Source organism: Falco naumanni, chromosome 3 (assembly GCF_017639655.2).
Source record: "Falco naumanni isolate bFalNau1 chromosome 3, bFalNau1.pat, whole genome shotgun sequence".
Classification (NCBI taxonomy): domain Eukaryota; kingdom Metazoa; phylum Chordata; class Aves; order Falconiformes; family Falconidae; genus Falco; species Falco naumanni.
This window is the reverse complement of record NC_054056.1, coordinates 38,947,390-38,974,988: the sequence shown is the minus strand read 5'-3', so window position 1 is coordinate 38,974,988 and position 27,599 is coordinate 38,947,390. Positions and strand designations below refer to the sequence as shown.

Genomic DNA, 27,599 nt, shown 5'->3' with positions numbered 1-27,599 from the left:
TCCTTAATTTTTAATGACAGCCTATACACATCTGGGCAATTTCCAGACTGTAATGCCAGTTTGTATATGTTCTGCAGAACCTGTAGCTAAATTCACTGTTGATTCCATCTGCACTGCATAGGTTCTCAAATCAGGGTCTGAAACCTGTGTAGGTAAGTGGATGGGGCTGCATGTTAGATAACTATGATCAGAGCTGCCATCAGCTACTAGTGCAGATACTTTGCATAGAACCTAGCAGGACTCCATAGGAGGAAAGAAAAAACACACACACATGAATATACATGTTATAGGTCTGTGTAGCCTTATACAGACTTAGTTGTCTATTTATATTTACATATATAAGTCTGAACAGGCAAGGCCAAAATACACATTTCTTAACTTTTTTGTACTCGATTTTGCAACCTTAACTTCTCAGTCATTCATTTTGTAAGAAACAATCAATTGCAAAGTTCTAAAAAATTGAGAAATTCATAGGATATGAAGATAAGGAAATCCAGATTAAGTCTTGAAGAATTTCACTTACTGGAGAAAAAGAAAGATAAATAAAATTATGTTTAACAGCCAATGTATCTAAAATCACCATAAATTCCCTCAGACACTTCCCACATGGACACAGAACATGCACATTGTACTCACAGAAAAAATACACACATATACACACATGCATTCCCAGCCAGCAACAGCTCTTGGTTCTGAAAGATGCAGAGGCTGCTTTTCCTTGTATTAAACACTGTAACTAGGACATAAATGGATGTAAAGCCATTTTCTAGAGTAGCAGAAATTAAAAAAAAATCATAATACTAATGAATAACTGATAAAACCACAGAACAAATATCCTGTGGAAAGAAATCAGGGCTTTAAAGACAGAATAGAGTACCCAGGCAGGGCGTGCAAACAAGCCAGTGGGCAGGGGTTGCAAGACGGCCTGAAAGGACAAGTCAGAACATGGGTTTAGTCCTTTGGCTGAGGACTAAATGTGGTTTGATGTGATTGCACAAGCCATGGGAAGTGCTGCCTCACAGGGAAATTTACTCTTTAAGATGACACCCATGGCTCCCTGGGCTCTCTCTGCCTCTGCTTGTACCCAGAGGTTTCTGCCTCTGAGGTACAATCTTGCAGAATCACACCCAAGTCTACTCCTAAACAGCCAAAGTATAACTCAGGCTATTAGTGTATTAACATTCAAATTTGTATTACTATGTGTGAATACGCAGAGCTGAAAACGCCACTGGCTCAGCAGGAGATCTGCACACAGGTAAAGTCAGACCCACTGTGGAAACAGAAGTCTCTGAAAGAGACACAAGGCAAGGAGATGAGAACAGGATTACTTCAGCTCCATATTTTGACAGGACAGATGAGACCTTTGGTCTCTTGTAAAACAAGAAAAGCAGTAGCTCCCCACAGCATGGCTGGGCCAGGGACATTTCAGTACACAGGGGTATTGTGGCGCCAGAAAACTGCAGAGAAGACACAATTCAAAGACACAATCCTCTTCCACTTGTCCTGCTGTCTCAGCAAGGTACAATAAAGCTTCAAGGTACAGCAGCAGGTGACTGAGACAATTTCCAGGTTTGGAGCAAGGGGGTAGGGGCCAGGCAGGGCAAGGCAAGCCCAGTCTAGAGAACAAGAAAACGAGAACTTGCTAAAAAATCTCACTGAAATCAAATTCCCCTCTGTCCCTCTAAAAAATAAATTATTTAATTCTGTCTTTTTTGCATTCAGCAGTGTTCTTGCTTGAGGGAATAAGGTCAGGAAGAGCATACGGCAGCTAGAGCTGGGTTTTTTTCAGCAAACACTCTGAAAGTATCTTTTGTGTGTCACAGTGGTATCACGTGTCACTCAGGAATAAGCCTTTATGGCATAAAGGTAAAATTTTGTGACACTATTGTAATGGAAAACAAACAAAACCCCATCATCAACAACAACAACAAAAAAAAAAACCCAAAAAGATAATCTATCAAAATCCATGTAAATGTAACAGTAAAAGCTTATTGGTGAAATTCTGCTTGGAGTTACACTACAGCAAATTTATGTAACTAAATCAACAAAATAATTAGATTGAGTTCCATCTAAACAGAAAAAACTAGGTGAAAAGCCTTAGGTGCAACAAGACCTTTCAGTTCTGTTACAAGTTATCTCCTTAGAGTCAAAAATGCTTAACAAGCTGTTAAAGGTCAAGAATTTTTTAATTTTTTTCAAATTAAAAACTCATGGTAAAGTAGTAAGCAGTAACAATTTCACTTTATTGATGGTTTTCACGTAGATGCAACATGCCAAGCTTTACAAAACAACACATAGATTTTGTACACTACAACAGTGCCATAAATAAATGTGCAAGTTAATTAAGCTGGCCTGCTGACACATAACTTAATCGGACTGCCTGCTGGTCACAGGTGACAGCCAGCAACATCTCTCCCCTTTCCAATTCTAACCCTCCCCTTCCTGGCATTCCCCACCCTGCCCTCAGTTCATGTGTAGCACAGTAAAATTCCTAGCCCTTTACTGACCTCTCTTCTTATGCCTGATACTGAAAACACTTATTCAGACACACCTTCAACCTGGATTTTTTCCCCCCCCCCCCCATTAAAACTAAGTATGCATGTTTATCATTCTGCAGAATTGGTCTTAGACTTAAAGCTGCCCATGGAAAACTGTATCATAGTATACACACAGTCATGACAACAGCTGGTCTCCAACACACACTGGGTCCTTTCAGTACATTGAAGACATACTTCCCCTTACCAAAAAAATATTTTTATTATTGTTATTACAGGACTTAAAACTGCAGGTCTTATAACTCAAAAACATTCCAGAAAGACAACACACATTTTCCATTTTCCCATGGAACTAAAAGCTGGATATTGAAAGAGCTGGATTCTGAGAAAACTATAGCTCTCTTTCACATGTCGTGAATACTGCGAATCACATGCTGTGGGTTTTCTGGTGGGCTTCAGGTTTTGGTTTTTGGGTGGTTTTTTTTGGGGGGAGGGGTGTTTTGGTGGGGTTTTTTTAATAGCTTAGTTTTAATAGGAAACAAAGTTTGCCATGGCTCATAAACCTATGGGAAGGGAAACGCACCAAAGCCCTCTCAGCTCCTAGGAAAGGTCAAGGGAGTCTCCTAAACAGCTTTAAAGATAAAGGTAGTTAACAATCAAAGCTGGGCAGGAGGACGTTAGATACTCACACAAATAATGGAAGTCCAGAAATCTGTCTCATTATTACTTTACATTTTGTGTCTGCCCAACGGGCCGTAGCTTGTTTGGTTTACATTGCCCAAGGATTTGCCAAGGGTTCAGCACCACAGTTCCTCCTAAAAGAAACAGTGAAGTTCCCTCTAACCTAAGTTTGATTATTCAGCCCTTCAAAGCAGAGCTAAAGTAAACGGTAAAATAAATTTTGAAATTACTAATAAGGAAGAGTGGTATGTTTAGAATCGAATTCAGAAGTGATAAATGAATAATGGTAAATAAAAAAATTAAAAGACAATAAAAACCTCCCAATTTCATTTAAAAAATAACACAGATACTAAAAATTTCAGTAGTGTTTATGGTATGTGTATGTGACACCTCATGCCATGGTGTCCCTTTTGAAAACAGTGAGCACTAATGCAAACATACGTGCAGTACCACCTTCTTGAAGAAACTCTGTTACCAAAATAATAATAGTAGTAGTAGTAATAATAATGATAATAATAATAATGATGATATTATTAATAATAATAATAATAACAACAACAACTGAGTGGCATCGATACAACAAATTCACTAATCTTATAATAAGAAAATTAGAATATACTACTGCACGCTACAGTTATTTTATAATTAAATGTATCTAATGTAAGGATGATACAATAAACCCCATCTTCCTGAAGCTGTATAATGATTTTAGCCTAACTTAAATCTTCTCTTCCTGTGATACTCAAGTTACATTACTATCTTCTTCAAAGGCAGTGAGACATGACAGAAGTCTCCACAGTGGTGTGCCATGCTGACTGTTACATCACCCCTGCTGCCCTGGTGCCAGCCCCATTAACCCCAGGGGAATCTGCTAACCGAGGTGCCATGACTGGCAAGAGGCAATCCACATGTTCACTCATTCAGCACTCTCTGATTCGGGATTTATTTCCAACATTCACTTTTTAAGGACACAGCTAGGTGCACTTGTAACACTCTGCTGTGACAATTCAGGACTCCATTGTCCCTAACTATTTTAAAACTAGGACTGGGAAAAACAAGAATTTCTTCAGTAATTTCTGTGCACCATTAGTACCAATTCAGTGTGACTGTTAAGTCCTGATTTAAAAATTCTCACTGTAACAGAAATATATCCATGAACAATAAATTCACTCAGAACAACTTCAGACAAATAAGCATTGCTCTGTATGGAAAAAAAGAGAAGAAAATTGGCATGCCAGAGCCTGCTGCATCTTTTATGATTCACTTTTGTCTACACATTTTTGCTTAAGTTTCCAACCACCAATCTTTTCTAGCTCTTCCACTGTATTCTCTACTTACAGATATGCATTAAGTGTACCTTTGCTGGAAGTCATCGACTCACTGGAGATGAAAGGAAAAAAGGTGCCACAGTTGATGTGAATAAAAGAAGTACGTGCAAATACTATTCCAACAGTTCAAAAAAAAAAAAAGAGGACTCTATCATGACAGTTCAGCCAAAAACCAGCTGTACTCCTGAAACCAATCACAATTCACCCCTGCTCATCCAAAAGAAGCTAAGGTTTAGTTTATCAACAACATAACTTATTTTTCTAGGACTTAGTGAAGGCATGTCTTGCTCAGCATTCATGTACAACCATGTTTTGAATAATATTCATCAATCAGGCTTAAAAAAAATAAGTAAATAACAGGAAGAAAGCAGCTATAGTTACAAACATGTAAGCAATACTATAAAACATCATATATACAGGTGTCATTTTCCTCAGATGAGCATCTGAAAACACAGCTGCAAACAGATTTCTAGCTCAGGCATCAGGGCTTGTCCAGTTGTCATTGTAGTGGAGAGAAACCTACGCTACACCTGAACAAGCTACCTCATGTACTCCATAGATTGCAGTACTGTGAAGCTCCACCACAGCCATGGTGGTACTACTTCTGGTACATAGTGTTTAAACCCATACAAATGCAAGTTATTTTTTACATATTTGCAAAGTCATTCTTTACATATTTGTACTTTGGACCAAATTCTTCCTCTACCCTAGTCTAGCACTGCTGCAAAACAGACCAGAATGGGCTTTCCCAATGGGTATGTTCCTGTGGGATGCCTTAACCATGAAGTAAAAGTGCTATTTCTTTTGAGAAAGACAAGCAAAGACAAGACAAGCAAATCATAAGCCAAAACACTCTAATATAGTAAGCACAGCAAATATTTTTCCATTTCTCTTAGAGAAAAGACTCATTCTAGGAGTTAGCAGTACCCCAGCTAAAACAGTATCTTAATTATACTCCTCTCAGAATCTGAGCATGAACACCTTCCCTGCTACTTGCTATTCTTCCATAAGGCCCACAGCAGAAGCTGAACACTTTAAAGACAGCAGTTCAGTGCAAAGTAGAGAAGGCCTGTCTGTTACAGGCTGCTTTTCCAAAACCTGTAATTCCAGACATATGTTTTCTATATGCAATGGTATGTTGGAAGATCTGCTTCCAGGACCATATATACCTCCTTAACTTTATCATCCTCCCTGCTTAGGCAGGTTGTCTTGCAGAACTGTATCACTAAGGTGACTATGTCTTGCCTGTGCTGCAGAGCTTTCTTCCACGGGAGGTTTGGGGAAAAGTCCACAGGGAAATGCCTCAGAGTGTCTGTTGCCTAGGCTGTGCATGCAGACTCCCTGTAGGATGAAAAGCCAGGAGTACTCAATGTAATTACAGCTTTAGGTCAACACTCTGGGCATTCATTAACCCTTTCTACTTGTCTCCTAATGCTGTCCTTCTTTAGCATGTGTTTCAGAGGCAGAGAAAATAATTATTAATGATACCTACAATAGCAGAGCTTAAAGGTAATACTGCCATTGCATCTTAGTTCCAGAGTTGAAGTTATGTACAAGAAGCAAGAACATATCCAAGTAATCTGACCCTCAGATGCCAAGCACATATATACTTCACCAGGATGAATTAAGAGACCAGGAAGTGCCTTTTCTGCAATTTTTAGTATACCAAGAAGGACAAACTACTACATAAAGAACCTTAGTCAAATGGACAAACAAGAAAAAAACAACTCTCTAACATTAAAACTTTACAGAAAGAGACAAATCTGTTCTAAAAAAGACCCAACAAAACAAAAGAAAGACCACAATCAAAAAACCATGTCAATCCCAGCCCAATGTCCCAGTGAAATTCCTCTTCCACCTGTTACTGAGATTAGAATGTAGTTGGCATGTCCACTTTTTCAAATATATGGTACAAACATCCAGATGTCAGGGATAAGGAGGGTCATGGATGTAACAGATCTAACAGTCTTTGCTAGCAGAAGGCTCTAATAATCCAAATGGAGTACACCAGAAGCAGACTGAACACAACATATGCAGAAAAAAGTAATAGTTCAACAACAAAAAGATGGCATCAGATGACACCATTTCATGCTTCTCTGTAAAATGAAAGGATTAGGACAGATAGGTCTGTTACATTACACAGTATTGCATTTTAATGAAAAAGACACTGCAGGTAGCCCTCACCATACAGAACATATTTATTCCGTGGCTGCGTACACTGATAATTTTAGTAATCCAGAATTAAAACCATGTGGACATCATAACTTGGAGACAAAAGAATATCTATTTATAGTAGCTAATCCCTAACTTTTAATAAAATTGAAAATTAAAAAATATTTCTTATAAAAATTAAGATTTTTTTTTCATCCAGATAATACATTGAAAAATATAGGCATTGTGGTAATTAGACAAAGAACTGTACAGTTTCTAAAATCAGGATTCAGAAAGATATAAGAAAATAAAAAATCATTTCTTCCCACCAAGGAAAAAAATAAAAACAGTTGTTTAGGCAGGGTTAGCTAATACAATGTAATCCTCTATAAAAGAGTTACAAAACTTTGCCCAGCATGATTAAATCAGCGACCACAAAGTAAAAGATTCCCCTTTTAAGTCTTGCCGCACTACATTTGGTTCCCCTTTGGAAACATAAAAACGCATCAGATTTCCATCTGCAGCTCAGAGCTCGTCTTTGCTTATAGGGAGGGTGGGGGCAGGAAACACCAAACACAACAAAAAGACAAAACCAATCTCAAAACTACAGCTCCCTTTCAAGATCTAATATTCTGGAAGTCTCTTTAGATCACAACCAAGGCAGTTGCCTGCCTTCTACTATCCAACACAACACAGTTCTGAAGCTTGCCTTTCCTTACAAAGAGAACTGCAGATGCCAAGGAACAAATACGTAGCCCTAGCCTTATCTAGAAGCTCTGCCAGCTCCCTGAGTTCCCCTGCACTTTAAATCATCCCTAATAAAACAGATCCCAAGACCATAAACCTCTTGACATTTTCCAGAAGGTTCACCACTTGCTTACTGGGCCTTCATTTTTTAAACAACTTCTACAGCTTCAGAACAATTTTGGAGGTAATGAGGCAGGGCTAGAAGTAGTTTATTTATTATTAACGGGGATAACAAAAAAAGAAACCATACTTACCCTAACCCTAACCTAAAAGTATGTGTTTCTTGATCTTAAATGAGTTCTTTCTTAGGCCGACTGTAAGTTTACGTCTTTCTGCCTGACTCCTCACACCTTTCATTGATTCACTCATGAGGCACAAAGTCACCGCCTCTGCCATGTGCCTCCCGCCCTACAGGCACGGTGGGCGCAGTCACAGCAATCGCCCTGCCCTGGTTCCCTGACCTGCTTTTACAATCCGCTCTAACCTCCAGTCTTAGGGTCTAAAATCCAGCCTGCATTCCTGTTTTCATTGTCCTGCCAGAGCTTCCCCAGCTAGAAGTACGTATTTCTGCATTCTTATGTGTGTGCATATGTCTATTACTGGGATAATTAAAGGGAATTTGGGTTCTGACTGTCTGTGCCCTCAGGGAAGAGACAGTAACATCTGCTGCAATGACTACTTATTTCTTATTTTTCTGAACAAGACTTTTGAATTGTTTATGCTTCATTGTTCAAACACACACATTGCATACAAATACAAGAAGGCGTAAGGGAAAAAAGACTGAACCCCCGCCTAGATGAAAGCAGTTTCAGCACTACGAGCACAGTTTTTATACACTCAGAACCACTTGCAAGTTCTACAGAAATTATGTAGTGACAAGGTATCAGCCACGATATACAATTACAGCCCCTTTGAATTTTCTTTCTCTCATACACAGAAACAGCATGAAAGTAGAGCCCCGGACCATTTGAGGGGCCGGGGGGTGGGGGGTGGGGAAGGAGAAAAAAAAATAAAACCTACTTCACAAAGTTACACTAGCCAGCTGGAAGAGATCTCATTAACCATATTCTTCACACTTGTAAGGAAACAAAACCTTGACTCAAACACGGTGTACCTGATGTTACAATAATTTTAAATTATACAGTATCAGTCATTTGAGGATAGCATTGTATCAAAAAAAAAAAAAAAAACAAAAAACTAAGTATGCTTAACAACAGTTATGTTGTCAAAAGCTGTGCTTAAAAAATTTCAGTTGCCTGATCTTCCACACCATATTTTGAACCACAGACTTAAAATGACTGTCAAGCCAAGAGTTGAAACAAGACTTCCAAACCCTGGTCTGCTTTAAAGCAAAAGGCCTGCAAATCTTCACTAATTGTTCAAATGAGGAACCATGAAAATTTCATGTCAGCAGACTACCACGAAGAAACAAATAAGAATTAAGGAAAAAAGGAGAGAAGTAGAGCTAAAACTGAAGCATCTGAGTTCTGGAGGCTCAGTTCTGGGGTTTTGTAATGGAATATTCCTAAAGATCAGCCTGAATTACATCATCTTGACATAAACTAAACCCCACTGCTGTAGAAACACAGTAGGGATTACCACCTGCCCTCTTGCTGTTTAGATTCTCTGCTCTCTGAGCTGTGGGAGACTGCTGTCCTCCTAGTAATCATTAAACTTTGTTTTCTTGGAGCTGTCAGAAGCAGATTTAGCAACCCGGCTCCTGTTGAATTGTGCATACACCTCGCTGTACAACACCTAAGAGCTCAGGGACAGCAGATGTTTAGAGGAGAAAACAAACGTTACAAAGGATTTCCAGAGGGGAGCACCTGGAGAACGACAAGACAGATTTCAAGTGTCGTGCTTGTAAGGGCAACCAAGGAGTCACCTCCACTGCATTTCACAGCTAGGATGAGTCTTCTGTATATGGCTTACCATGCATTAGCTTAAGGAGCTTAGACAGAAAGCAAGGAGAATTGAGGAATCACTGTATTTATTCCAATTTATTCTAGCAGGCTACATGGGATGGAATGGTTTACAGGTTGTATCACTTCAACTCAAGATTCTTACATATAAACATACACATATATCCAGGCAAAGCAGGAGGCATCCAGGCCAGAGACAATAAAACATAGAAACTGCAGAGTTAAAAATGAAACAACAACAAAACCAAAACCACACAAATCAAATCCATTGGTTTTAAGATTAAAGGCGACCAGAAGCCTGTCATCAGATTAGAAACAAATTAAAGTAGAATCATAGAATAGTTTGGGTTGGAAGGGACATTTAAAGGTCATCTAGTCCAACCCTCTAGAGACCGGATAATGTTCAGCTAAGGAGGCACAATAAAGTATACATACAACATTAAAACATAGTGCAGTGCTAATGAAAAGTGCTGAAGCAAAGACCCAGAGAGTTTAAAAAAAAATTCAGGGATTGTTCTGGACCTACAGTACCATAATGAGAAAACAGTAAGTTTCTTATTGTTCTCAGGAACAAATGTTCACATGCTTTAAGAGAGAGGGAAGCCTGGAGGACAGCGTATGTATGGCAAAACTGTTATGTAAGATTTAGAGGCCATAGAGGGAAAGACCAGAAGAATGATGGGAACACACTGGGGAGAAGACAAAGCAGGAGAGAAAACCTCAGGAAACACACAAGAATTATTATCCTGCACCAGACTTATGTTCCTTCTGTTTTAATATCCTTCTTGTGTCAGTTGCTAGTTCAAGACAGGCCAGAAAAAAAAGGTATAAGGAGTCTGCTGTAGACAGCAGTGGTGTTATCAATCAAGTCTTAATATTAAGTCTCAATCCAAACTCTAGAAATATGGAATGGTCTACACTTGAAACATACAATTTAAGAGCAGAAAAGAGAGAGGAAAGAGTACAGAAAGCTAATCAACATGAGAGATCCAAAATCAAATTGGAAGAAGGGTGTGAAAATTCTGAGGAGAAAGAAAAAACATCAGTGAATGAAGGAGGATGAACCAAGACTTTCACTCATTTTACACTGCAAATCACCTTGTAGGTTAGCTGATCCACACTTCAGTGTAGGGACTCATTCAGCAGGATAGGCAGAGATGAGCACTCTAATAAGGACTTTTTCTGAGCTTTGAAAACTATGTCATGAAGCTCAGCTGTGTTTTGATGTGTGGAAACACTACTTGCTGCATGTGCCTTTCCCCACAATGGTGAAAGATTTATTTTGCCCTGGGGAAGCTCAGCCAGTCAAAAACCAGTAAACTACACACCTCAACCAGCACAGAGCCCACATGCTCTTCCCAGTAAGCACAGCTCCCCCTTCCAGTTCCAGCTCTGGCCCTTGTGCTGCTGCTGCCTGTCTTCCCAAACGTGATGCAGAGGGACGGGCTGACTGCGTAACACACTTGACATCCTTAGTCATGCCCTCTCTTTAGAGGACTTAACCTTTCACATTTTAACAGTTACATGCTGGCTTTGGTGACAGGACACAGAATGAATTTTGAAGGAAATTGTGTTTGTATGGTTATGGGAAAACTGTATTTGATCTCAACATGGAGTTTTGTAAAGAAAGCTGATATAAATATATATATGAAGAGAGAGAGAGAGAGAGAGAGAGAAAGCAACAGAAGCATAAAGCCAAATGCCTATAAACAGTTATAACGATGCCATGCCTTTTTTGTGGGAAATATCTATGTTTCAGTTAGCAAGACCTTGTTTCTAGAGCTGACCATTGTGCAATGACATATTCTTATTTATGGTAGCATATGAACATAGTAAACTTCTTTATTTACATCATTTAGCATAATACAATCTCTTGATTCTATCAATTCTGCCCAAAACTAAGGCTCATAAAATGTTTTTCTTTACTGAAGATACTTCTTGCATAACACACAATGACCAACAAAACAAGTCATACTATAACACAAAGGGCATACAGGGTAAAGCCTGACACTAATCTTGGGTAAGAGCTTGGAGCCAGGACTTCAAAGTGGAACATGCTCCCCACCCTTCCCACTCCCTCACTGCAAAAAAACAAAAAGATGCCCCCAAGCCAAAAAAAGAACGTGACAAGCAAGAAAAATAAAAGGAAAAACCACAAACAGCAGAGTAGCACTCCTCTTTGTAGAAATTATTTTTGTTCTAAAGGGCACTGTCAAACTCCAGGTACTCATCATTATTAACAACTACTTTAGTCGATTTACTGTAGAGCAGTTGTAAAATGGTGAGCTCTTAATTCTCAGAAATGGTAGAGAAGAACCACATTTCTTTGTCCATAAAACCTTCAAAACAAAACCTGAAGTGAGCACTGTAAATGGAAAGACAAGCTTATGACAAGTCAAAGCATGGTCTCACCTGAATGTGACAAATTGCCTTGTAACAAGTATCTACCATGTTCAGCCACGCAAACAAAAGCAGCTGCTATTCATCATCCTATAAGCTTATCAATAGCAAACAAGCAGCGCCACAGAAATGAGGCAGGAAAGAAAGCATGTGAAAAAAATCACTTTGAAGAAGCACTGACTGCACTTCTCTCCTTCCACCCATTCTGTCAAATAAACACGAGTATCTCTGGAAGTTTATTCAAGAAATCAAGGGGTAAAAGGAAAATTTAAAAATTTTCCTCCAAACCTTTAGGATTCCAGGCAATCACAGAGATCCAGGCAAGGCCCAAGGGTGAGTCAGATCTCTCAGCTGATGCGGTAGGCATCAGCCCATTCTTCTCAGCAGAAGGTGACATTTACTGACAGGCAGTGAGGGCAGAAGGTGCCATCAAGTGAGTGCAATTAAATGCTGCACAGAACCTCGAAGGGAAGACCACTGGAATGAGTCTTTCCAGAAATTTTGTCACTACCAAGTATGAAAACAGAGCTACCCAGGATCAGTAATTGCAGTTGTCACCATCTTTCATTAACTAGCGGTCTAGGTTACTTCAGGAAAAGTAAGCAACAAGAACTGAATTAAGGATGTTTCTTGTGAAACACAGAGCCATGCTGCTGCTGCGAGAGGCCAGGCAGGTGGTGTGGCACCCTTGCCATGGATGGAGCCAGCAGGGCCGCCCCACTCCACAGAGGACAGCTGCATTCTGCTGGGCCGTGATGACTGCAGCCATGAGCTCCATGAAGAGCTGGGCACAAATAGGTTACACCAAGGCAAGGTAAAAAGGGCCAACTCTCAGTTCTTTAGCATGCAATGCTAACAAGCCATAAACACACTTTTCCTCTTCAGTCAACACTTGTTAGCTTTGGACATGTTACATTGCAGTCCTTTGAAAAGGAGAACCACCGAATTCACATGAATCAGCATATGGAGGTATGCATAGAGAACTTAAAGCTTCAGCAACACCTAATTTAAATGGTGCCAGATGATTTAGAAACAATGGATATGCTTCATTAATGCTCTTTCCAAGGGGTCGTTCAGCAGAATAGTCACACTGACAGCCATCAAAAGAAGGGACAGAGTATACCTTAAATATCTTAATAAAAAATTAAAATACTGTTGGGGGTGGGGGAGAAACATAAAAGCAATATTATGCTTCCTCTAATCTTTAAATACACCAAACCTTCTAGAAGATGATAAAATTTCAGCTGCTTAGCATCTCTATTATTTGATTGCAAATATGTTTGTTTAACATATTCCAGTTCAGATGTTTTACAAACTTTCAGTAAAAATGCCCATCTCCATTAAAAATACATCTCCTTTGAAGAAGAAGAAAACAAAAAAGAACAAAAAACCCCCAGATTTTAATTCCATCTGCCTGCTTTGTACAACTACTGGAATGTGGCAGAAGCCTCTCTCTTTCTACTGCTTCGTTAACAACCAGGAAATTTCACATGCTCCAGACTTCCACATTAGAGCAACAAGGAAGAAATCAGCCATGGAAAATGAGTATGGAAAGGTTCATAGGACATGCCTGTGAAGCTTACTAGCCATTGCAGCCACTGCTGATTTTCAGTTACCAGAAAATCATTAAAATTATTAACATTCTATGATGGTCCAGCACTTGGTTGGAATGCCAAAAGAACTGTAAATTCATGCTTGCTTTAAAACATGATCAGTTCTGCAAAAACAATCTTGCTTTAAAACATGATCAGTTCTGCAAAAACAATCAAACTAAAAAAAAAAAAAAAAAAAAAAAAAAAAAAAAAAAAAAGGGGTAGCCACCATGCAGGTCCTTTGCTTAGAAACTTCAGTCCCTCCCATACCCTGTTTTTCATGGGAATGCACTCCAAAGATACTGGGTGACTCAAGGAAAGAGTAAGGGGATAGTATCCTTCAATCTCCAAAGTGAGAATTTTTCCCATTAACAGTAAGCAGTTGACAGTTGCCATTTCCCAGCAGGTGCTTAGTCTCCTATACAAAAGTAAAGGCAAATCTGATTTGGTACAAAAAAACATGCAACTGGTGGAGGAATTCTTTTCCTCTTTACAAGGGGCTGGTTCTTGGCAGTGTAGTGCAAGCAATCTCATAGTCCTATCGTCTACACAAACCAAAGTTGCAATTTCTAGCAACTTTTCTTCACTGATGAATCATCTTTATTTAAAGAAAAACCCAAAAGAAGATAGGGGATGGAAAGCAGTACACCTCAATCCCATTGCTGAAGCTGGCAGGAGGTCTTTAAAGTGTATTTTTGAAATCCAGTGGGAAGAAAACGACAAAGCAATAAAGACTAAGCAACTTAGCAGACCACTAGTTTAAACAGTAGCTTGTAACAAGATTAGGGGAAAGAGAAGAGAGTCCAAACAAAAACAAGTTTACACACCATGTATCCTTCTTCATTCAGCCCACAGGTTATTTCCTCTTGGCAGATGTTACGTGCACGCACTCCACATACAAACCACATGATAAAAAGAGCAGAGCTATGTACTGAGTCTGTATTACTTAGACAAAATTCAAGTGAGGGAATTCTGTGGTGGTTAGACAACAAGGTTAAGAAAACGTATTTCTTAGGATTCCCAAACCAAGGAATCAAAAAATAACTGTGCCTTTTTTCTTTTCTGGTTAACCTCAAGCAGAAATGAAGGGTTTATGTTCATTTCTTCTATGGATTGAGGCATGTTATTTTTGAGCGTGTTTATTCAACAGATAACTTCTTTACAGCACAGCATGTATTTAAAACATCACTAAATACAGCTTCTAAAATTATGTCAACTGGTACTTTTTTGTTGGGACAGCACAACCTTAAATTTTGATTACGGGAGCATAAAAAGAATAAGATTTGCCCCAGACCAGATGATCTCAGCTGTACCATCAACATCAATAAGGTAAACTGCAGGACAGTCAATACTTATAACTTCACACTTGAAATTGGAGTTGGGTCAATTTTTTTCCAGCTTACTCACACACCACTAAGCAGTTAGCATGGCCCCCTCAGTTCTACCTCATGGATGGGGTCTGCCTGCAGACGAATGTGCAAGATTTGAGAGATGTGACAGTTTCAAAGTTCAGCAAATGTGGGGGGTGGAAACAAGGTGCCACTGTAACTACCTTCACACTTTTTATTTTTTTGTTAAATCTAATAAAATATCAGCTCTGCAGAGAGCTACCACAGAGGTTCTGTAAAGCGGGTGGCTAACTGCTTTGAAACCTATGGAAATATTTTAAGAAAACATACTACTCAACTGGTTTGCTTTGGGTTTTGTGTAAGAATAGTTCAACTTTTATAAACAGTTATTATTTCTCATAGGCATCTTATTTTTCTAAACACTCTTTGCCTATGATTCACTGTTCCTACCCAAAGGAAATTTGGTTTCCACAGACTTTTCTAATCATTTAGGTTAAACACAATGCTTTACTATATTAAGGGAGAGCATATTCAAAGAAGCTGACCATCAGTAAACCCTAATACTTTTTACAGAGCTAACATTTCATATCTACATGCACATGAAAGCATATCCAGATAAAATAAAATGTAATAAAAATGAAAACTGTAAGGCTGTGTCTTTAATGACCACCTTGTTTCAGCCCTTTTTCTTTCTTAACTAAGTTATTTCCAGCATAAATATACTTATTTACACATTGTAAACGTATGGAAACAAATACAAAGACCAATAATCTCACACTATGAATCTCTGTGTGTCCATTCTGTAACCTGCACCTTGTTTCCTTGCATGATTTATAACCTTTTGATTCTAACACCTCCACCAGACTTTACAAGTGCAGACAGATTTGTTTAATTTTTTAACTTTTTTTTTTAAGTCTGAATTTCAACAGGATAGCACATCTTTGCACATCTGGAGGCAGTCTCCTCCTTGAAGAGAAAGGAACTTAGAATGAGGGACTATACATCATCACAGCTAGTCCCACCACACAGAACACTGAACTGCATGCTACCCAGCTGATCCTGTCAATTGATCCCATACCAAGAGGTCTGCTTTTATATAAATCTGATCTCTGTGATAGTTCCTACCAACTTTAAATAATGAGAAAAGGACATTTCCAGCTTCCAAAGAAGACACCTTATGTACCTTATGCCAGTCTAAGGAAGACCTATGACAATAGACTTAGAACTGAAACATTTTCAGATCTCTTTCTGGGAAAGAGAAATTTGCATTATGCATACCTATATTATTTATGCAGATAAACAATTTACAATGTGATTATTACTACTGAGTATAAGAGATCTAAAACAAAAGAGATTTTTAGATCCTTTTTTTTAGATCCATGTCAAAGATCCTTTGAAAGTGCATGTATCCTCCCTGCTTCTGCAACTTCTCTTTCCTCTTCCACTGGCAAACAAAGTACTTGAGTAAAAGTTCTCAACTAGCAGGTAAAATTCTTGTTGTTTGATATCAGGAGATATATCACGGTCTTTCAGATAAAACTATTTAGCTCAGAAAATCAGCTATAGAAATAGTATATGCCTCTCTACAAAAGGTAGCTTGACAGGATCATCACCTAAGCGAGCAATTTTTGATGGGCAGCAGGAAAGTAAGCAAGCTCTTTCAGGAGATACACTCCCTTTCCATATTTCACCGTGACAACTCCTGGGGACTACTTTTACTTTTTATTAGGTTTTTTGCAGATGTTCATCCATACGCTACACCAAACTCTCACTCCATTTGTTTTATTTAATAGTTTATACTCAGTCTACCGTGCCTCTCAATGGAAGACAAATCAAGTAAGTACATTGCTATTTTGGCATAGCAGAAACTACAAAAAAAGGCTTTAGTCAGTTATAAATAAAACAAAAGAGTTGATGTCTCTGTAAAGTTAGTTTACAGAGTTTACAAGCTTTAAAGTACCTACTACTCAATGCCATTCAGGCTTGGTTTATGTTTAGCGTCCCACACAGCCTTTAGCTCTCATGGATCTATTATTATTATAAGATGACTTTACAGAATAGGGTATTAATGCAGCATTCAAACTAAAAGTTTCAAAGCTGTTAAGAATTCAGTTCACTCCAGGACTCAGTGTTTGTCCAGCAGCACTAATAATGTCAATAGATACAGAAAGCATTTTCCTATAAGCATTCGTGAAGTCAGTAAATGCCACAGGAAGAATACAGAAATTGTGAAGAGGGCTGGTTGAATCCTGCCAACTCCTATTGCAGGATTCATTGACAGAGTAGCTCTTCTCACAAGCATTTTTTTTTTTTTTTTTTTTTTACACCTTGATACCCCAAGTAGCCTATTTCTAACATACAGGTTTCGAAGACAAACCTCTCAGTCATCTTTTCCTTTGACCTCATATCTTGTGTTTTCCCTTGTTCTACATAGAAGTCAACCACTGTGTGCCCACACCAGTTACGTTACCTGGCTATCACACACCATATACTGCATTGCAAATATGTTTCGAATGTTTCTATATGTACTTTATAAGATTTCCTGATGATTCCTGACAGATTATTGTGGTATCAACTACAGCTTACCAGAATATTTTTAAGTGAAGGAAAATTTAAAAAAATATGTCAGTTCATAAAAGTTAAGGTATGTCACAGATATGTATTGATCAATGGTATTTTTACCACAAAGGTCAAGAGGGAGCCCGACATTGAAAATCTTACTAAATCTCATATTAACAATCTGACAATAAATGCTTTATTTCTCACATATATTTATAGCAAAAAGGAATCTGTTTTGTTCAGTAAACTCTAACTGTGACACTATCTTTGACTACATCAAAAGATGCAGATGAAACAAGATGACAGAGGAGGTCTCTGTCCCCAAAAAGCCTTGGCATAGTAACTTAGAACTGGAAGGACAGCACTAGAAATTATATATGACAGAGAATAATAACAGTCCGAAAGACAGGATCAAGCTAAATTCAAACTACTCCCCTAAAGGTTGACTGAATCAGATTCATAAACCAACAGATTTTTAACTTTTAGCACGTGGGTCTGGTAATGAATGTCAACGGTTTGCTTTTACCATTGCATATGTCAAAAAAAAAAAAAAAAAGTACATGCAGTCATGCAGTGATCCCTTAGTTTGTGAAATTAAGCAGTTAAGTGCCAAGATTAACTGTGTTACTTTAATTTACAACATTGTATATATGCGTTATGATAAAAATAACATTTTTAACTAAATTAAAAATGCAACATGAATGCTAAGAAAACCAGGTATTTCATCAGAATAAATCTTTTTTAGTCCATCAATAAATGATAAATAAAGGTCCCTCCTTCACAACAGACTGATCATTTGCTGTTCCCAGGTACAGAATGTAACCACTTTAGTTCACTCTCCAATGTATTGGAGAAAGGGACAGCTGGTACTATTACTCTTATTAAACTATTAGAATGCCAGAACAAAAATACTTTCTGTAGAAACCCACAACATTATTTTCTCTAACTTTATGAAAAGGATCGAAAAAATTCTTTATTCAATTAAATTCCAATAAATCCTAATTCATTGGAACAAAAAAAAATTGCACATGTGCTTTCCTAGAAACACAGGAAGAATGCAATATGCAACATAATACATCTTAATCTCTACATCCTTATAGCTACGAACTATTTGGAACTCATTCTAAGTTGCGACACTAATAGAAAAATTTCAATTCAAATAAATAAAAGAATTAGGTAAGTTATTTAATGCCTCAGATTTTTACTGATAACGTCATCCAAGTGTTCTTCACTTTGTTGCAACTGTTCCTCAGCGGTCCATCCCAATATTCAAAATGACAGCCACATATATGAAGACACTGGCTTGGTGAAGCAAGGAACTCATGGTGGAGCTCCAATGCAAAAAGGTTTTTTGAGGTGTAAGCAGGGACAAGGTGACCAAGGAGGAATTTAGAAACACCACATGCGGTGTAAGGATTGTGTTAGGTTAAACAAAGTTCAATGGGAGTTAAGACTTGCATGGAATGTCAAGGGTAACAGAAGCAGCTTCTACTGCTACAATAGTAATGAAAGTTTAACCAGGAAAACACAATCCTGTTGCTGAATTGGGCAGGTGATCTAGTGCCAGCAGACACAGATGACACTGAAGGACTCAATACCTCCTTTGTTTCAGTCTTCACCAATAAGGTCTCAAAGGCATCTGGTATTTAGTGAATAGTTCCAAGAACCACCAGCAGTAGATGCATCCTGAGTCAGGGATGACTTGCAAGATCTCAACCTATACAAATCCATGCGATCAGAGAAGTTACATCCACGGACACCAAGATAACTGCCCACTCTTCATCTCTGAGAAGTCACAGAGATGAAGGAAGGTCCTCAGTAACTGCAGGAAAACAAATGTAGCAACTACAGACCAGTCAATCTCACTAAAGTTCCTGGGAAAGTTATGGCGTTGTCCTCCTGGAATGCACTTTTCTGGACATACAGAGGAAAAGAAGGTGACTGAGAACAGTCAGCATGAATTTGCCAAAGGTAAATCATTCCTGACCAAGCCAATTGCCTTCTGTAATAAAATTACTAGCTTTTATGATGAGGTGAGAGCAGGGGATGTCATTTATCTCAAGGCTTTCAACACCATCTCACTGTAAATTAGGATGTTATAGTCTATATCTCCTCATGTGGACAACCAGATGGGTAAAAAGCCGGTTGGATGATCAAGCCCAGAGAGTAAATGTTTAACACACTTTACTCCACCATGAAGCCAGTAACAAGCAGAATTATCCCAGGATAAACCCTGGGACCCATCCTGATTAACATCTTAATCTGCAACGAAGGGGAGGTAACAGAGCACAGCCTGTAAAGTTTGCAGATAACACCAAAAGCAGAGAAGCAGTTGACAAACTTGAGGGCAGGGCTGCCATCCAGAAGAACCCAGATGGGCTGGAGGAATGGGCCAAGAGCAACCTCATGAAATTAAGTGCACACATGGATAGTTCTGCATCTGGAAAGGAACAACCCTATGCAACAGTACGGGCTGGTTTTAATCACAGAGGAAAATGAACCATCCACCTTTAAATGACACATTCAGCACCAAATTGTGAACAAACTGCAAGCCTGATCATATTTAATTTGTATGGAACACAGTCCAGGTTACTATATAACAGCACTGAATGCACTCCCCAACCCCCACCCCCATACCATTATACATTAAAACCAGAGATTTCCATTTTCGAGATTACCTTAGCCTACTTCTGGAAAAAAAAATTTTGGCTTACCCCTTACCTTTGTATGCGATAACTGGGTGCTCAGCTCTGTGGCAGTGGATATCTTCTGTGGTCCTTGGCTCCAGTATTCCTAATACCCCAAGTCCTGCCAACAACAGTGCAAGGAGGCAGCTTCCTTTCATGGTGGTCATGCTGTCTCCCACAGCAGTCACTTCTTTTAACTGGCTACTCTTCTTGAATTCATGTGGGAAGAGCACCTGGAGAATTCAGAGGATTCAAAGAAATTTACTCAAGCACAAGAGGCAGCCACAGAAAAAGTTAGATAATTCTTGATATTTAAACAAAACAACATTGTTTTCTGACTGTGTAGTATTTGACTCCTCAAAAGTATGTCTTCAGCTGCTTCTCTAATGCATAAACTCATCAGTTATACAATTTAGGAATACTGATTTCTTTTATCACCCAGCAGGATTCAAAAACTTATTCACCCTGCCCCCCTTCTACTTTTACATTTCATTTTGTCATGTGTGCGAGGAAAATAATGTTCTGAAACATTATTTTTATTTTTAGATAGAGCAAATGTAGGTAAATCTACCTTCCATGTTCACTTGGATCCACCGCCCTTTGCTCTGCCTTCCTCACAAAGGAAAGAGTGCTTTGATTCCTTTCAAGTGTAAGGCAGGAAAGGGATTTCTCTCACATTACTGACTTTTGACAGACAATAGCCCTAGAGCATGTATTTTTTGCATCTCCATAGAATCTGTATAGCACAGCACAGAAGGTGGTAGGACAAGGTTCACCTCAAGGTTTAGTGATGGACTTGGCAGTCCTGGGTTAATGGTTGGACTTGACCTGAAAGGTCTTTTCCAACATAAATGATTCTATGATTCAATGCTCTGACAACATACTTTTGCTATACAGGATGGAGGTTTACTGGTTCTGACACTGGCTTAATCCCAGTCTGTTTGCTAAGACTGATGACAAGGTTGCGTGTTGCAGATTCTAAAGCTAAAGACCCCTTGTCACTAAAATCTAGGCACCAAGCAATGATTTAATGTTTTTCATTCAGTATCACACTAAAGTTCAAGTCTCAAATCCCTAATTTTTTTGAAACAACCAATAACCAGACACTTATTTTAAAAGTAACAGATTACTCACAGTGTTAATATTTTAGATCCAACCCAATTCCTTTAGCTTTATTACAACAAACATTCCAATCAGTAACAACCTAACACGGTGACCCACGAAACTTTCACCACTAGCAGCTTTACTGACTCCCACAAGCTGGTTTGCTGATAGCACACAGTTATAAGACATCACTGTCTTTTCAGGGGGCAGGGGATGGGAGATTTGAGGCAACTCCATGATGGCAGAAATGTCATTCTGATTAATAATGGAGCAATTCAGGAAAAAATAATCACCAATATTGACTTCTAATACATTTGATACCACTGAACCGCATTGTGCTGTTTAATATGTTGGAAACTTTCCATTCATGTAAAATAAATAACCTAAACACATGAAATAAAGGCCTGTTAATTAAAAGATACTTCACAGTAAGACCAGTTTGTTTTAAAAGCTAGACTCAGAAAGCAGAACGGGTAGCAAACACTGCTTCATAACATAACTGTAGCACCAGCATCATAAGATGAACTGCTTTTCTCTTCCAGTTTATTTTGCTGCCTTTAGAAGCTTCCAGCTAAGACCTGGACACATCTTATCCTCATTAATTTAAACTAATATAAATGGATCAAAGACATAATACATCTGAGTGGTATATATATTTAATAGTTATTTTAGCCTCTCTGCTAAATTCACTTATGTTTCAGAAAAAAGAAGGCCGGAGTGGGGGAAGCTTCTAGGCTGTTAAGTTCATATTCCTACCTTTCTAAGTAGTATACTTTATGATATCACATACCAATAGGAATCTGTCCCTATAAATTGCTTGTGGATCACAGCAAACAGTATCTACTCATAGAAATTCTGTGCACTCACATATATGGGGCATAAAGCACCTGTTCCAGTGTTTTGATAGTTCATTCTCTGCAAGGGTGAAATTTTGAGCATTATTCACTATTATTATCCAAATTCAACAAGTTCACGTGGGTTATATCACAGCTAATGGATATTACTAACTTACAGATCATATAAGTACATTAATAACAACTAGTTATAATTCAGGTTTCTGTAAGATTACGTATGCCTATTTAGTAAGCAAAATGAGGGACAGATACCACCACATCACAGATTCTCAATAGCTGCTTTTCTTGTGCACAGTACAGAAGCAAGTATTCTAACACCTAGGAATATGGTACTTTCACATTAAAGAAACACAAACTTTATTTCTTTTACTTTGCAAAGTCTCAGAAATACCCATAAAGGTAAGAATATAATGGACAGATATTAAACAAGAATAAAATGAAACATTTGCACCGGAAGCTCAGCCTTCTCTGTCTCCTGGCTATAAATGAAGCCCCACAGTCTTTATATAACTAGTCTGCTATAATCCAGCCAAGCTTCAAAAAACAGCTCTACCCAGGACACAACAAAAAAAGAATCCTGTTTATCCAGAAAGAAAGGACCAGTGCTCTTCACACAGATACTAAAACTGTACATATTGATGGATGCCATGGTTTCCATTACAGAAAGAACACTGACTTTCATGGGACTAATCCTGGTATACATAAGTAGTAAGATGTAAATATTGGCAGGTCTGATGTCTTCTATCCTGCAGTTATCGAGAGGATTTCTCTCCACCTATCTCCTGTGTGCAGAACTCAGTATCAGAAGCAAAGATTCCTTCACAACAATACCTTTCCTCAGACTCTAAATCTAAATAGCATCCTCTAGAAAGACAGGCTACTTTACATGCCATAGCTGGTCTCTGGCATAGTTGTTTACATGTCTAGTCATGCTGTGGGAGAATTTTGGGGCCAAATATTTTTTTTCCTGTGTAGCTGAACTCCTCCTCTCACCGCATGCACCTCACATGGTAAAAATGGAGGCAGTAAACACTCCTCTCTCTCAGTCATAATATACAAAGACAAGGTTAGACTTTGAAGGAGAGATGAAGAACGACACAAAACACACACCTTCCACATGTACCCACAGCATATGAACAGATGAACAGACACCTTAGCAAAGCCTTCAATACCAAATCCCTTTCCACAGAATTTGCAGGCGTTAGTTTTCTCTCTCCTCGAGTAAGGACTGCCACACAAGTTCACCTCTGGCTGAGATACCAGCGGTAAGAGTGAGCCTGTGGAAGCAGCACCTGAACTCCGTACCCATGCAGCATTGAAACACTGCCACTGAGAGTCAGAAGTCTCGAAGCAGGCACAGGAGTCTTTCCTGAATTAGGCCCTTTTCCTTACTGAAAGTGCAACTATTGTGCCAAGATGTGATAGTTAGCCTGGAGTATAAGACACAAAAGCCAGGAGAACACTAAAAATGAAAAGGTTAGGCTAATTTCCTTGATTTCCGTAAAATTCCCATGTGAAAATCTCTCTCAATGAAATGAGAAATGAAATATAATGGGCAAGTCAAAACTCTTCAAAATATATCCATAATAGTGACACTGACTGTGTTTTTAACTATTGCTATACATTTGGGAACCAGCACATATACCTGTATTATTCATATGGTTTTTCTATCACAGATCTTTAATCAGACTTCTGACAAATTGCATTTTACAAGTCTGTAAAACAATCTGAGGATGCAAACAGAAAAAAAGTAGAATTATAAAATGTAATATATATCATTACATTATTTTATTTGTACATGTAAAGGGTCTTGTTCACTTATTCTCTCCCTCCTTCACTTTTTTTTAATCTAGCTTGCCTAGAAGAAATATAAAGATGATAGAGGCCCACTAGGTAAATGTATTATTTTTTACAAACATTTCTCCATCAACAGTATTTGATGAGACAGGGGGAGGAAAAAAAAAAAAGAGGCAATTCAAGATTTTCTATTTTAGCTGAGCCAACAAAAAGATAACTACTGCTGAAGAGGAGAAGTGGGAACAGCTAAGCATGCAAGGCATGTAACTGCTACTGCCAGGTCCAAGCAGATTCATTTAGAGACTATTCCCTCCAGGCACTGAAGTCATGTATTTAAAATTAAATAATCAGGATGTCAATATTTCTAGATCAGTTAAAACACATCATGCTGGAAGTACAATTTACCTCTGAATTGTAAACTACATTTCCTTTGATTAAAATACTTTGACTAAAATAAGCTGCTGTATAAAAAGAGTTGCCATACTAACTGCAGCTGTCCATCAGCAAAGATGCTTTTAAATAATTATCTTTGCTGATTCTCTAAGTGTCAGTTTAACTGCACTTCCAGTGAATGATTAAGTGAATTTCTGTCAATATGAGTATAGAAACAGCAGAATTTGGCATGGTTAAAAGATGCCAGTTTCAGTACTGATTCTGGATACATGCATCCACAAGCAGGTCTGGGGTTTCCTTACATGCACACCAGTGTCTACTCTCACAGACACCGCACATGTAATTTGCTGTGTGAGACTCACTTCGCTTCCACAGGCACTTAGCTCCACTTCTTGGTTTGCAAAACAGTAAGAGTTTGATAAAAATTTACTCATGCTAACTACTTCAGATAACATGCACCTTTGTGCACAAGCATGAGCCTCAAAAAAAGTACTTGTCTAATGAAACAGACTGTACATTGTATGAGTTCATTAGAAGAGAATTATGAGTCCGAAGAAATATTGTTTCATATTGCTATTGTACATACTTCAAATAGTAATAAGTATTTTGTCTTTGCTCATGTCAATTTTATTAATAATACCTAGTTTATCTATTGTACTGCTATTGGCACCTTTTTACAATATATTAAAAGAACAGGACATTTGCTTGCTGCTGCAAGTGATGAGCAGACAGGTAGAACTGCTGTTTCCCCCTCAGCAAAAAAAAACTCCACACTGTTGTGTATTGCTAGTAAGCATATGGACAAATTGGGAAAGAGGGTACCAGCAGCCATACGGTCATAAAATGGGAATACATGAACACCCCTATGATGTAGCTCAGTGCCTTTTTCTGTAATGGCTTTTTTTTAAAAGCCAAGCTCCTCAAATTCACAGACATCATTTCATAGGAAGATTGTTAGAGAAAGAATACATAAAAAAGACGCTGTCATCACATCTACCAAAAAATCTAACTGAATTCTCAGGCAGTGTGTACACTCTCAATTCTCAGTCCTTGCAACATGGCTAGTGAAAGGCCAGGGAGCCCTGAAGGAAAAGGGGATGGGAGAAGGCATCAAGAGGGCTGCATTAGTCTAAACTAACAGTGTTCCCTGCTCCTCTAGTGAAAAACGTGAATATTGTGTGTCAAAGACATGCACATTTCAGTTTTTCACAAATGAACTGTGATTCTTTGTAGTTACCCTTCTCCTAATAATCAGAGAATCATAGAATGGTTTGGGTTGGAAGTGGTCTTAAAGATAATCTAGTTCCAAACCCCCCGCCATGGGCAGGGACACCTTCCACTAGACCAGGTCACTCAAAGCTCCATCCAATCTGGCCTTGAACACTTCCAGGGATGGGGCATCCACAACTTCTCTGGCCAACCTGTTCCTGTGTCTTGCCAACCTCACAGTAAAGAATTTCTTTCTAACCTAAATCTATTCTCTTTCAGTTTAAAGCCATTGTCCCTTGTCCTGTCACTACATGCCCTTGTAGAAAGTCCCCCTTCATCTTTCTTGTAGGCTCCTGTTAGGTACTGGAAGGCTGCTATAAGATCTCCCTAGAACCTTCTTTTCCCCAGGCTGAACAACCCCAGCTCTCTCAGCCCGTCTTCAACGGCGACTTGCTCCAGCCCTCTGATCATCTTTGTGGCCCTTCTCTAGACTTGCTCCAACAGGTCCATGCCCTTCTTATGTTGGAGGCTTCAGAGACAAATGCAATACTCCAGGTGGGGTCTCACAAGAGTGGAGTAGAGGTCCACCCTTGTGAGACCTGCCCATCATGCTCCTTTTGATGCAGCCCAGGATTTGGTTGGCTTTCTGGGCTGCAAGCGCACATTGCTGGGCCATGCTGAGTTTCTTGCCCACCAACACCCCCAAGCCCTACTCAGCAGAGCTGGTCTCAGTCCATTCTCTGCCCAGCCTGTATTGGTGCTTGGGACTGCCCCAACTCACATGCAGGACCTTGCACCTGGCCTTGCTGAACCTCATGAGGTTTGCATGGGCCCACCTCTCAAGCCTGTCGAGGTCCCTCTGGATTGCATCCTTTCCCTCCCTATGCATACAATATATAGACACAAGGTGAACAAATATCAAAACTCATTTAAATCCTGTTTCCAAAAAAACCAAATCAACCAGTTGTTTTTACTATAGTGATTAATCCTGTTCCCCTGTCAAATGCATAAATAAAAGGTGTACTTGTTCTATAATATAGTTCCTTTGAAATACATCCCTTACTCAGTATAGTTTTAGAAATATTTGTATTTGTGTATCACTCAGATACACAATTCGATTAGAGCAATAACTCAAACACCACCTCATTAAATATCAAGATGAGACTGGAGGCTATAGAGCTTCTTCAGTGAAATAATCCAGCCATACACCATCATGTCTCATTGCTGGACCCAGCAATGCAGACTGCTTGCTATGCGGCAGAGTGGCACATTCTAATTTGTATTCTCATAAAGTGAGAGTCAGTTTCAATTAATAAACTGATTACCGAGCTCCTTCAACTTTTTTTTTTTTTTTTAAATATTGCCATTCATTTCTGCAGTGGCATGAATATTAAGATCTGCAAGAGGCAGTCACCCATCAGCTGTCGTTGACTAAATGCAGTCAAAAATCAATCCGTGAATTCATAGTGACATTCTGTGAAAAGTCCGCTAATATCTGTAGCTGATGGTGACAACTCATAAAAGAAGAATCTGTCATCAAAGCTAGTTCTCCAGTGCTACCCAAAGAGCTGTGATACTTGTGATTTCCACTAAGGAAGCACTGCTTCAAGGACACCAGCCTGAGTGAAGCAAGAAGTTCGTAATAATGCCTCTGATCTCATTTATCACATCATGGGCATGTCTGCCTGATCGGTGGGGGCATAGCACCAGCAGACCACAGCTCCCTTGAGCAAGCACCAGCCAAGCACCACCACAAGCAGCCAAGAGGTAAGAATAAAAGTAGTCACATCAGTGTAGCCTAAGTCCAAGTTCCACCAAATCTCAGCTTTTTTTCAAACCCCTTTTCCTCTTAGCTATCCCTTAGCTCCTTGGCCTTTTTGATATCCTCCCAAGCCGCAGATTCCCACCTCTGGTTTCCCTCCCGTCACAGCTAGTCTCCTGGTCCAGCCATCCAGATCATCTTACCCATGCATTGCTTGGGATGTCCACTGAACTGCAATCCTCATTCTGGTAGTCAGAAGTCAGTCTGAGGTGACAAAGGGAGGGATTCTCCTCCTCAGACTGACTACAAAGCCAGCACAATTTTTCCTTTCCAAATAATTTTAATGGAAAAACAAAATGATAGCCACTGTTTATAAATAAATGCCTGCAAAGTGAAGAACGTTGGAAAGAAAACCAGAGGAAGTTTCACAGCCAGAGGAAAGGCATGAAGTGAGAGGAAATGAGCCAGGAGAGGGCAGAAGTTTCAGCTCGTGCAGGGAAAGGAAACAAAGGGAAAAACTATCTGCAGACACATCCCTGCATTTCATCATCTTGTTGCTCTCTGTACCA

The 27,599-nt window shown here is 39.0% G+C and overlaps 1 protein-coding gene across 3 annotated transcripts in view; it reads right to left on the bottom strand.

Annotated features, from left to right (window-relative positions):
* SEMA5A (semaphorin 5A) overlaps positions 1 to 27,599 on the bottom strand; it is a 353,963-nt gene that overhangs the window by 224,850 nt on the left and 101,514 nt on the right. For all 3 annotated transcript variants that reach the window (XM_040587086.1, XM_040587084.1, XM_040587085.1), the window contains exon 3: positions 19,946 to 20,144. In XM_040587086.1, coding sequence (XP_040443020.1) covers positions 19,946 to 20,078 — 133 coding nt within the window. In that variant the 5' untranslated portion in view covers positions 20,079 to 20,144. The remainder of the gene's footprint in view (positions 1 to 19,945; positions 20,145 to 27,599) is intronic.